Here is a 13628-nt window from a genome sequence, read left to right as displayed (position 1 = left end):
TCATCAAAATAGAAGTCTAATCAACACCTCTTATAAAGTCTGCAAAAAGTGATTCACCAGTGTTACGTTGTAAACAGCAATAACTGGATTCCTTGAGCACCTCAACTGGACAGCAATGCCATTCACATACGCACCTGTGTTGTTTTGGCAGAACCCTTGCAAAGGTGCATGTTGTCAAGAGAATTACTCAGGGCAGAACTGAACCATATGATTTTCCAGACCAGATTATAGCCTAATGATTACTTTCACTACACAGTTAAGACACACAAACACAAGTTGTCCTGAAAGGCCACTTCAACTATTAGTTGTTCAAGACAATCTGAGTACACATTGACAATTGGAGGGAAAAAAGAGAGAGGTTTATAATTTTTTAAAATAAACTTTTAATGTGCTATATAGGCATGATTGCTATGAGATCTTCCACCTATACGCAATACTACACACTGCAACACACCATATTTTTCACTGTACATTAAAAAGTCTGGGAAGAATATTCCTTCACTGGAAAAATATCATACAATCACTTAAATAAAGTCAACATTACAGTGCAAACAAAATCCTGGTTTTATTTATTCTGCAATTACTGAGTACCTTCTAAAAGTCTTTTAAAAAAATAATCAAAATAACCTTCCCACAGACAACCAACTTTTTCTGAGATTATTTCATCTTGCTGAACCAAGAATCCTGATCTGATCCTTGAAGCTATAATAAGCTGTATACATATTTGTATGATGCATATTGACCTGATTTGTATGAAGCAAGGGATCCCAAACCAAAATCTGCGGACAGCAATAAAGTGGCACCTGCTGGCTTCAGCTGACTTTCAGTCAGGCTCATGACAAAAAAGATTCAGTACAACAGTCATCTCCATGAGCTAAGGACAATGTGCTTAAGGAAGCCTGGCAAGGCCTTGGTTAGTGATAATGTTGGTTTCTACTGGTAATTGCTGTTAGAGAGAGTAGGGGCTTATTCTTCCATTACAGAAGAAGAAAAACATCCAATAGAACAGCAACAATGCCAGATTCTCAAAAATGCACTTACACATGCAAAAGAAGAAATATGTCATATTTCTGTCCCAAGGGACATGACGGAGTTTCCAGAGCCCACACAGGCAAAGACTTAGCAGCAGATGCAACCTGATTCCTAATGTCTGTGAGCTCTGCCACCTTCACAAACTCCTACTCTGCTAAGAGAAGAATATGCTAATTTAATAGTGCCTATATGCTCTTGCTAACTGGGTGACGTTAAGAGGAAAACGAAGAGTTCTGCAAAGACTAGTGAAATAAAAGGCACATGTAGGTGAGTACATGAAAAAGGGATGTCTGGTTTCACTTGGAGAACATTGTCTCTTTCTACTCCATTGTGCCACCCTTCTCTCAGAAAACCAGTAAGAACCTAGTCCAATGCACCTTCAAATTCTGGGTGAGACAGGGACAGCTTGACTCACTACTGTTGCTGCACAGAATGACACTGGGCTCCTCACATATGTGTGATCCACTCCTGCTCAAACTGTTGTATGTCATATAAAAGAACAAAGCATGCTTAAAAGGAAGCAGAACATTCATCACAGATTACATTACATGGGACATCCTTGAGATTCTTATCAGATTAGACAGTACAACGAAGCACTACTTTTACAGGCAGTAAGTGGTTATTCCTTTACAATTTTCAGATTTGCCCTTCTTTCTAAGCATATATAAAAGGGAATAGTAGGTAAGAAAGCTGAATTAAATAACACACAATTCACAGTCCTATTGCAGTCCATAAAATACATAAACTGCATATAACCAGTTTGCTACTACAACAGCTGATGGGTTAACACACAACATTCTAGACATAGGTGGGAGATGGAACAAAGTGAGGACTACCAGGCTATTGATTCCCCATTTCCAATTTCTGCACAATTATATTTTTTTTTTCACTTATCCCATTCAACAAGCACACAGAAAATGTAGAAAATATCTCTCAAACGGATGGGCAGTTGGCAGGATTAAGGTACAGGGCAGCTTCTGCAGTGCTTCTGGCTAACAGTGACTGAAATGCAGCAAGGGGCTTCTGCTCATGGTGAAAATGAACACTGGCCAGAAGGTATGTGTCAAGGGACCATGTTTAAAGAATGCCTTCCTACACCAGAAAAACAAATTCTGCTCTGCAGTTCTCATTTACACAGCTGCAAAAGCCATCTTATGGAAAGGCATTGTGACACACACTTGTTAGTCTGCTACCTCAGTAGAACAACTGTTTGATCCAGATGAATGAGCAAGTGAAGATTTTGCCTACTAAAGCTTTATAAAAGCCTTTGACCATCCTCATGCATAAACACTAATCCACATATGAAAAAGACTTTTTTCAACTACTTAAAACTTATGGTTTAAGTGCCCCAAACAGAATTAGCTGCCTGCATCTATGAATGAAACTTGCAAATGAAGACAGTAACCCTTAATAGATTATTGTACCAAAAAGGATAAAAATATATAACAAACTATTTTTTAATCACATTCCCTATTCATAAATAATTCACCATGATTTGCTCTTACAAAATTATTTTAAGATTGTGTGCCTAATAGGAGTTCAACATTTGACTACCCCAAGAAACTGCATTAAAAACCCAAAACCCACCAAGCTAAGTGACAAGAGCTAAGGGACTTGCCTGCTCAGCAGCTCCTTCTTAGGTCCACCAAGAACCCTCAGAGTCAGGGTCCCTCAGACAGGTTACTCTTTCACATGGAGAAGTTTCTTAGGGTAGCAAAAGAATAAGAGTTGCTGGTGTTTTACTGCTGAGAACCTGTTGATTCTGCTCAATACATGGAGGAAGAATTTTTGTTGGGAAGTACCTTCATTTGTAGAGAAGCTCTGGGAAGGTTATCTGTTCTCCTTGCAATAAAATACAATTTCTTTCTCTTATGTAGAAGCACAGTCCGAGAGGCATGCTGCAGCATGGGCCATACACAGAGTCCTATACACAACTCTGCAGAGTGCCCATGTTCCCAAGATTAAAGGCCGCCACTCTCCATCACAGACTCAAGCACTGAATTCTGTGCAACCCAGCTTATCTCTCACCTCCCAACCACAGGAAGGGGTGAGAGCAGGTTATTAGAGGGTCCGCACAGCCACAGGGTAGAGCAGTGACAAGTGTTCTGCTCCTTTGATAGGCAGCTTTTTTGTGGTGTAGTAGTGGATGACTTCAGGAACACTGTCGAAGGGAGGGCTGTTCTGACCCAGGATGTATTTCTCTTTGGTTTTCATCAGTTTCATGTGCATAAAACCTTGACTGCTCCTGCAAGGAAAGCAAAACATTAGTTCATGCTTGTGTATCAGGATGAGGGGAGAAGCACCACAACCGGCTCTCCTACATGATGTAGGGGAATGTAGGAGAACAAAATGCAGGTAGTTGCTGGGTGACAAGCCAAGACAGTGGCCAGACTCTGACAGACAGTGACTGCTAGCTGCAAACCCCTATGCACAGTCCAACACAAAGGCAGCCTAAGTTAGTGTTTCGTTTTCACCACCTGTGCTCTCTGGATCCAGGTGCAAGGCTGTCTTACCCTGGAATTAATGCAGAGGTGTGCCAAAGCACAACCCTTTTCCTGTCCTCCGCAATGTTTTCCTGTGAAAATCTACATTTCGCTATGGCCAATCATTACTTCTGGACCAAAAAAGTATCATTGGTTTTGGCCTGTCAGAAGCCGGAGACTCTGTTCATAGACACATAGGCAGGCCATGAGTTTCACTCAGATGAGGCAAGGCCTGCCCTGCCCTGTCCAGTGGAGGCCTCAGGACAGACCATACCCATCCCACCCTGGCAGCAACTGCCCAGAACATGGCTATGTGCAGAACCAGGTGGCTTCAGCTGGGAAAACTTCCTCAGATGAGCCCATTCCCAACATTAATAGCAGGAAGACTTTCACCTGCACTGTACTGAGCAAAGGCTGCTATCCTGCAGCCTTTCTGTATGCAGAAACAAGTCTGTGACTTCCGCACCAGAAGAGTTCGATTCCTAGATGACTTGCCTGCCTGCACAGCAAGCTGCCTCTTTGACAGAAGGCTTATGATTACACAGGGAAGAGAAGAGTGGCATGGTAACTGCCCTGTCTGCTCCTGCAAAAGCAACCCATCCAACATAACGCCACTCTGACAGGTAGCATGCGCACTACCATACAGCACATTAGATGGTGGAGTTGACCTCATCTCTTCCCAGTAGTGACCCTTCAACATCTGTATTTTGCATGCCATAAAGGCTATTTTAAGAGTGTAGAGTTTAGCTAGGACAAAACAAGAGCAAAGGACAACTCCTACACTTCAAGATGTTAAATGAGGTCTAGAGGATTTTTACAGCTTGCTTGATGTCCCACTCCCTAACTTTCTGGCTCTAAACCATTGTTTCGTCCAAGTGTGTCCAGGGACAAAGACAACAAGTTAAGTTAAGACTGGGGTTGGTCTATGTCAGCAGAGAAACCCAGTTTAAGATGACAGATACAGCTACAGCAGGAAAACAAATCATGCCATGTTAAAAGCAACTTCTCTAAAATCTGCCATTTTCTAGTTAGCAGGCACACCATTCCCTCCAAAAGTGCTTGTAGCACAATCAAGCTCATCTCTTTCAGATACGTTCAACAATTCTCAGATTAAGTGACCCTTTCTGGTGAGCAGAAACCACTGCAGGCACTGTAATTATAGCTCTACATGCTTAAAATCTTGCTTTAAATATCAGTTTCTTAGAGGAAAAAATCTCTTTCAAGTCATAGTTGGTCTCTACATTATTTCCTTTAAACAAGGGTGGCATCCTTAAATATTTTATTATGAGGACAGATAGAGGCAAGTCCAGAGCAGGGCTACTAAACATGATCTGGGGGTACAGATGATATACGAGGATAGGCTGAGGAAACTGTATATGTTCAGTCTGGAGAAGAAAAGGTGAGATGGAGGGTGTCACATTGCAGTCACCTATTGCCTAAATATGAGAGTTACCGAGAAGATGGAAGTTTCTCAGAGGTACACAGGGAGCCAGTAAGCACAAGCTGCAACAGAATTCCTACTGGACATAGGGAAAATCTTCTTCCTCATGAGAGTGGTGCAGCCCTGGGACCAAGCTCAGACAGGTCAGGAGGTCTCCATCCTCCCAAGTTTTCAAAATTTGCCTGCACAAAGCACTAAGCAACCTGATGGGTGTGTCCTGCTTGGAGCAGGGTGTTGGACTAGACACCTCCAAAGATCCATTTCCAACTAGATCTCTCTAGGAGTCTATGATTAAACTTTACTATTTGTATATTTTCAGAAACCACTAAGTAGAGCTTCTAGTTCAACAACAATTTTGATTTGAAACATTTGTAAAACTTTACTATTAAAGAAAAAAGATCAAAAAGAATCAAAGGAACCTGTGAAATGTAATTTCAGTACTTCTAAGTAAAACTTTCCTCAAACTGCAAATGTGGGTTTTTTTTCTGCAATTATTTCACAAGAAAGCACATGAAAATCCACCTCCATTTCAAGCTAGGCACAAAACAGTATTAAGGGGAAGGTCTGCAAAGAGGACAAGTTTTGACACCTCAGAGTTTCAAGAAAGTGAGAAGTCTATCCAATGCCTTGGCAGAGACTACAAGGTACAGGCTGCACGGCAGATTGCTTGCCTCCTGCTCTTTGGATTTGCCCTTTGCCAACCAGCCAGTAGGGATGACATCACCTTGCAACTGTCTGTAGAGAAATTTTGCAGTTAATGGGGACAGGACTGTAGACAACCTATTGTCCTGCATGCAGGTCTATGCTAATCTGACACAAATGCTGAGGAGCCAGCTATACTAAACTGGGCAGAAGAACAACTACTTACTCTTGGAAGAAGGAAACACTGTACTTTGTAGTTTCCTGTGTGGCTGTACATTTTAGAGTCTTCCATTTTCTTTTGTTTTATTGGTGCCAACTGCAAATTGTCAGCTAAGACCTGGGGAAGAAGAATCTGCTTCCATGGTCAAAGGATGAAAACACTTTAGCATAATGGGCTTGCCAGACAAATACAGTGGAGACTATTTCCATCAGTAAGTTAGAGCCATGGCCAGCTAAGAGCCAGCTTCTTTGGGGGAAGTATCCTATCCTATCCTATCCTATCCTATCCTATCCTATCCTATCCTATCCTATCCTATCCTATCCTATCCTATCCTATCCTACCCAATCCTACCCTACCCTACCCACAGTTTCAGCTCCTTTAGGGCAAGTGTTCTGGCTTAGCAGTCAGAGCTTTAGACCATTTACTTACAAACAAGGGAATATTTCTGCTGCTGTTTTGCTTCACTGCAAAGCAGCTGAAGTACAGCATGAGCTAATAGTTCTGTGATCATATTGTTTCACCAAAGCACTATCTATAGCTCATAGTGAAGCTGCACAAGGCAGCTCCGGTGGCTTTACTTCCTATCAAAAGAAGAATCTTGTCAATTTATCTTCCTTTGATAAAACATGTTTGAAGAGCAAGCTGCAACCACAGAGAACTCCCCAGCAGGTAACACATCTCATTAATGTATGCAATCTTTAATGCAGTTAACACCAATGCTGGATATCAATCATTATCACAACAAAAAAATTTTTTTTTGATCCAGACGACCATGAAATACTGCTAATGAAACTGACCCTAGTAACAAAATCACCCTCTCCTAAAAATCAAGGTATTTAATAATAAATTACATAATTTTGCAGGTGCTGGTGGATATTGCTGGCAGCTAGTATGCACCTCTTACACCTCTTACTTTTCCTGGTAATTGCTCAATGACTTTTTCATGAAGAATATAGGGCAACACTTATACTAAATCAATTCCTTTCATGACAGATGACTTAAAAACACTTGCATACAAAACTGATATGGCCGGAGGTAGAAGGGTCACTCTCATCTCTCATAAACATTAGTATGCAATCCACATACAGTTTGCATTTCGAGGACCAAAACTCCATCACTGTCTCCTGAGCCTTCTATCTTATTTCACAGCAATGGAATGTCACCCCACATCCCTTCTTTTCAGGCAGTTTCCATTACAATTTTCAAGCTGTATAGTCCTCCAATGTTAAAACCAATAACAAAGCAAACTGACTTGTGGGGTAGAAGGATTAAGCTCCGTGAATGAAGGACCTCTCCTTGCATTCACGGAATCACCATTTTATCATCACAGCTCTCTGTGATATTTGGCTTATTTAGCTATTGAAAACTGACTGCCTAAGACTAACAAACCTGGAGATTTTATTTGCACATAGCTTTTCTGTTAAAACCAACTGCTACCCAGGATCTTTGTGGAACATCCCAGATGATTCAACTGTCAACTGGCCATGTGCAGATGAAAACTTGTGAAGCTATCCTTATTCAGTTATCAGTAATCTTCTGTTATCTTCATACTCAGAGATCTCCTCTGATTATCCAGTAACATCTAGAACAGCCCTCAGTCAAGCACTATCCCCCATTTTCTTTTCAAGGCAGTATGTTAGAAAACTGGGAGGAAATGGATGGCCACTTAACCCAGCATTTTGACTGCTGAAAAGTAGTTATTTCCCATCTCCATTCTATCTCATGTCCTACCTCCTTTGTATCTTCTCCCCTCCAGCAAAAGTGGCGTTTCTTCATCCTTTAGAGTTAGAGTATGTCAAAACCTTGTTTCCCTTTTGCAGGTATTCCCCTTAGTGGTGCTTTGTAGCTGGTTTGAAACGGAAGTGGATTTTGTTGTGGTTTCTTGTGAAATAATTCCACAAAAATCACATTCCAATCTATTTCTTCCCATGTATTTCTATGGTGTTTTGGTTCTCTTGAGAAAAACTGAATTACTTTTGATAAGTAAAACACAGTCTGCATGGAAAGCTCTCAGAAGCAGATTTCAGAGGCCATTTTGTGTGAAGGTTGAGGAAGAGTAGAACCGGCAACTGGGAGCTGTGTGAAATTGACGTCAAAGCTTTGCAATGTGAAGCATGCAAATTTTCTGTTCACAAAGCAAAAGGAACTGAGAGGCAAGAACGTTCAGCCAATGAACTGATTTTACTGATTACTCGTGTTTGCAGCCAATAGTTATCACCATGTTGTAAATGAGTTCTAATTTCTATCCCAGCCACGTTTTCTGGATGTCTCAACTCTTTAAATTGAGCATTATTCCAGGCTTACTGAAAAAAAAAAAGATTATGAAAGTAAAGATTAGGTTTTCAAAAACTCTCCTCTTTTACTCCCTTCCTGCCTCCTTTTAGTTTCCAAAAATTACATTGTGAATCTGTTTTCTGTGTTCCTTGTTGCAAGTAAACCAACTGAGCTGTCACTAGTTGCAGCTAGAAATATCAAACCAGACATTTCTCATCTTCCAGAATGAAGATCAAATTAAGTTGGAAGAAAGTCAGCTTATCACCTTGAAACCATGTGCTTGAGTTAAGCACTTCCAGGTGTAAAGGATTTGAAACTGTTTATGTCTGCACTAAGGATCCTTCTGTGCTCCTTCCCCTTCCCCCATTTGTTCTGATTGTGTGTCATCCTGGGTTTGGAATATGGATTTCTGAGCTGTTTCAACAGCAATAACTATTAGAACCTGCCAGGCCCATGGTTTTCAAAGAGCAGAACCTAAATGGCAATCCCAAATTCACATACATGAACACTGATGAAAGCCAGCACCTTGAAGAGGTGAGACATGTACATTTTGCAACAGAAGATGCTGGGACCTGAATTCTTGATGTCACTAGGGTTTCTCAAATGTTGCAGTAATTCTTTCCGAAGTTTTTGTTCAACTGAGGGAAAACAGTGACAAAACAGTGCCACCACAGGCAATATTCACTCCTTCCTTTCCATATTGCAACCGTTCCCACGAGTTTCAAACACAGAACAGAATTCCTAGTTGCTAATCCCTGCAACAAATTGCTTTGGAACTCTCAAGCACAGATGTTTACACAGACACAACACTTGATATATGACTAATAACTCACACCTTGTTTAAAATGTTTTGCAGCACAACCATAAAACCAAGTAACTTTGAATTACAGTTTCCCACACATTTTCCTTCAGTTTTCAAAACCCAGTGAGGATGAGAAAGGAGTTGTGCAGACAGCTTATCAGACTGTGCTTTTTATCATCTCATGCCTGAAGTGTGATATAAGAATGTTCAAGAAATATTAATTAGATATTAAACCCAGTATTTCTTCCAGAAAAAGTTAATACCTTTGAAACATCATTCAAATTCGCAAACAGAAAAATTAGCCAAGCCTTCCAAACACTGTTTTTGCTAACAAAAAAAAAAAAAAAAAAAAAAAGTTGCCATTTTGTCAGAACATATTTTTGCATTCATTTTGGTGAAATGTCACTTGGACAAGGAAAAAAGCAACAACTTTGCAGTAACGTCAGAAAAAAAACATTCTAGCAATGTACGAAACGTGTTGTTTTGTTTTTCATTCTGCAGTGCCTTTCCATTTTGAAATTATATTTTATGTTATATGCTGTCACTTTGAACAAAGCCTGTAACGTTTCATGCCAACCTACAGCAACAAAGAAATAAATTAAAATCTCATCTGAAAAACTCTGCCCCCTCGCCCTGATGAATGATCACTTTGAAAAATCCTGTACTGAAGACATTCAGAGGCTGACCTGTCCGCTACTTTTCTGTCTCAGCTCTCTTTTTCAAGCACAGAACACACAATACTGTCATTCTATATCTGACAGCTGCTGCCTCCGTGGTACAAAAAACAATGTCTCTTCCCCTGCTAGCAATGGCTAGCGGTGTCCACTTGCAACAGCATTCAACATGTGTGAAGACCACCCTACTGAGCTCAGGTTTCATTCTCTATAACCAATACCCATCTACTGCTTTGAAGGTAGTAAGGAAGTTTAGCTTGCTGGAGTTCTGTAGAAGTGACAGAATCCTTGCTGTCTGCTAACAGCCAGGTCCCTACCATTTTTGTTTAGGCCAACAGCAGACTACTTATACACTTTTAGATGCTTTTATTCCACTGCTGATTTAGAGAACCATTTTTCACGATAACAAAAAACTTTGCTTGCAGTCCCCTTTGCTATTTAGGGAAAACCACGTGCCTGCTTATGAGTCCACAGGATCAGGATGTCAGTAGACAATATCCTCTCTGAATTAAGTTCTGTTCTCCCTCCAGTGGCAATGATTGTGCAGAAATTATTTGACAGAGCAGAAAGCAGAGCCCATTACTGTTTTTACTCACAGTTTGCACATTTAGATGACTTACGAAATAACCCTAATCTAAAATTGAGAAAAGCTACATTTCACAAAATTGAAATGTGAGTCAGGAAATGAAGTGGTGCAGGCGTGCTGCACAGCCTTGTTAAGGGAAAATCCTGACGGAAAGAAGTAGCTGTTAAGGCCCAGCGGGTGGCTGGTCTTCACTGAGCAAGATTGACACCTAGTACCCTATACTGAGATGTTCTACTGTTACATTAGGAAGGCACCTCTATGAGCTTGATGTGCAGTGAAGTCATTGCTCAACACCTAAAACACAGTTGTAAGTGAGAGATGGCTCTCCTCTTCCCTTTGCCCCTTTGCACATCTGCTTCCACTTCTTTCACTAGCTTGCTTGTTGGTAAAGAACAGACCCAATATAAGGAGCTCACGACTAGGCATTTCAATGGCAGCCAGAGACTGGGAGCTCTGGTCACAGCACAGATACCAGGAGCATGGATCTCCAGTTTTCACCCAGCCTTACACAATCAAAACTGGGTGTAAGGAAAGAGTGGGAGGGTATGAGTGAGCCAAATACCTACAACCCTGAAGGAATACAGAGAAAAGGAAGCACAAGGAACAATGCAGGGCTGCTAGAGAAGATTCAGAAGAATGCACAGCTACCCCCTCAGGCTGATGGGATAATTTTATACTGGGGAGGTAGTTCATATTCCTTCCCTCTTCTGCTATGGAGAATTTAAACAATGCTGACAAGGAAGCCCAGCTCTCTGGATCACAATCCTCCAAAAGATGCTCTTTGCCTCAAACACTTGTCAAAATTAACAATTCCTTGTTTCTAACTGGGATGAGCAACACATGAATCTGTACCTCACAAAACCTTCTTTGATGCCCCCAGAAGTAGCCAATTCACATGCAATTAATTTTCCCTGGGTAAACTTCTGTATCTCAAAATAACAGATGTAGACATGAGCAACTTAAATTACCCTGGTTAATATTTTATCTGCAGATGTATTTTAATTTGGTAACAAAGCAACTCTGATGCTTGTTTCATACATTTGGAATGGTCATTCTGGGACTCTGAATGAGACAAACAACTCATGTGCAAATTCCCCACGCCAGTCAAGCCCGTCTGCCGCTCTCAAAGTCCATGGAACACAGCAAGCTTTCCTGCTATTGGAAAAGATCGTCTTCAGAGACATCTCCATTGCAAAATATTCAGTTATATTAAACAAAATTGAGCAAGTACTACCATCTTCTAACTTTTCAAGTACAGGTAACATTTGTGTAGATTCCCATTGCCAGATCTTGCTGTGTTTTGGAAAACCTGAAGTTAGTCTTTTGTTACTAAAGAAAACGTACACCCAAAAACTAGAGTAAGAGTTTTTTGGTTTTTTTTTTTTAAATAAAAAAATGAAGCTAAAGAATAGATTTTACATTGCCGTCACTTAATCTCAATACAAAATCAGGGTGTCATTCTTCCTTTTTCCCTGAATCAGAAATATATAGCATTTAACTGAAAAAAATGCTGACTCACACATGCTGGTGAAGGTCTCTGAGAATCACAAACACACCTAATAGACCAACAGTGAATATGAATGCCGAGAGGATGCATGCCACATTTAGACAGGAATAGATGCTGCAATTTTTGCTCATGATCTTAAAGACACAGAGCTACACAATTACTGTGCACCAAGGCAAAGGGCTCCAGAGCAGAGGATCATGCTGAGGGACCCTTCCTAAAGCAGCAAAACTGCAAAGGGAAAAGCACAGAGAGAGAGGGTTCCCCTGCACCCCTCCAGAGCAGGAAGGAGTGTGCTCCTGATGAGCGGCAGCCCTGACTGCGTGTGGGCAGGGACACGAGTGACAGCGGCTGAACCCCCTCACATACAAGAGCAGCCCCCAGGGAGCGCGAGCTATGAGGAACGCGTCAAACAGGGTGTGGTGCGGCAGCCTGCACAGGGAAGGTGAAGTGTCTCTCCCAGCTCAAGGGGTAAGTTCAGTAAGTTCAGTAAGAGGGAGCCTAGCCATGGCATCCACCTGGTGGAAGGCTCTGTCCTCTGCACTAGCCAGAAAGGATGTATGAACCCAGACCGAACTCCCAAGAAAACACACAGCCGTCCAGGTCTCCGGCTGCAGGGAGTGCCACCAGCTTGCACTGAAAACAGATGACAGTAGAGGGAACAAGTGTGTAAGGTGTGATCAGGTGGACTATCTACTTAGCTGGTGGCAGATCTAATTGAGGACGTAGATAGGCTACGGAGCATGTGGGAGTCTGAGCAACAGAACAGACTGGTGGAACCATGCTCTGGCCTCCTGGAAACGTGAACAGGGGCAGCCACCAGAAAAAGCCTCTGATCAAAGGGATCCAGTATCATCCCCCCACCAGGATGTAGGCAGGTTCTTAAAGGGAAGCAGTGAATGGAAACAAGCCCACAATTGGGGCAGCAAGAGAACCCTTCCCTTGCCCAGAACACCCCCCAGGTGCCTCTGCACAATAGGTATGAGGGTCTACATGTGGAGGACCAGTCAGTGGATGATGTGGGTGTTGATCCATCTATACCAGAGGAGTTGCCAAGACCAGAAAATCTTAACCCCCATATTACTACGACCTCCACAAGGAAGAAAAGACAGGTCACAGTTGTAGAAGACTCCCTTCTGAGGCAAACAGAGGGTCCAATATGCCGGGCTGACCCTACTCATAGGGAATTCTGCTGCCTCCCAGGAGCCCAAGTTGGCGATATCACTAGGAAACTCCCTAGCCTGGTACAGCCCTCAGACTACTACCCGTTACTGCTCTTCCATATGGGTGGTGATGAAGTTGCAATATGTAGTCCAAGGGTGATTAAGAGAGACTTCAGGGCCTTGAGATGGTTAGTGAGGGAGTCTGGGGCATAGGTTATCTTTTCCACTCTCCTTCTGGTTGTGGGCAGTGACAGTGGAAAGAACAGGCAGAGCCAATCTATCAACACATGGCTCGGTGGCTGGTGTCACTGAAACAACTGTGAGGTTTTTGACAATGGGATGGTCTACATGGCACCAGGATTGCTGGTGTCAAATGGGAGCCACCTTTCTCAAAGGGGAAAGATGGTCTTTGCTCAGGAGCTTGTGGTGCTCATTGACAGGGCTTTAAACTAGAAGCAATGGAGGAGGGGGAACATAGGCTTGCCTGTGACAAGCTGTGGGATGATACGCAATGGTTAGAGGGACAGGCTGCTAGTATAAGCCCTCAACATGTTAGGAGGGCCAAGATGCAGCTGGAGCTGAATTTGGCAAGGGATGCAAAGAATAACAAGTCAGACTTCTATGGGTATGTCAGCCAGAAAAGGAATATCAAAGAAAGTGTGACTCTTGAGTTAATGAACCTCAAGCAGGGACTGGGGGAGCAAAGTCCATCCCACTGTAAGAGAAGATCAGATTCATGACCACCTGAGCAACCCGAACATACAGAGTCCATGGGACCCGATCAGATACATCCCAGAGTCCTGAGGG

At 42.2% G+C, this 13628-nt stretch overlaps 1 protein-coding gene across 1 annotated transcript in view; it reads right to left on the bottom strand.

The window, feature by feature from the left end:
- Positions 1-344: 344 nt before the first annotated feature.
- SHB (SH2 domain containing adaptor protein B) overlaps positions 345-13628 on the bottom strand; it is an 82715-nt gene continuing 69431 nt past the window's right edge. The window contains exon 6 of the mRNA XM_075078552.1: positions 345-3277. Within this exon, the coding sequence (XP_074934653.1) occupies positions 3094-3277 (184 nt within the window). The 3' untranslated portion in view covers positions 345-3093. The remainder of the gene's footprint in view (positions 3278-13628) is intronic.

This window comes from Phalacrocorax aristotelis, chromosome Z (genome assembly GCF_949628215.1).
Source record: "Phalacrocorax aristotelis chromosome Z, bGulAri2.1, whole genome shotgun sequence".
Lineage (NCBI taxonomy): Eukaryota > Metazoa > Chordata > Aves > Suliformes > Phalacrocoracidae > Phalacrocorax > Phalacrocorax aristotelis.
The sequence above is the reverse complement of the archived record's forward strand: the minus strand, read 5'-3'. Positions and strand labels throughout refer to the sequence as shown.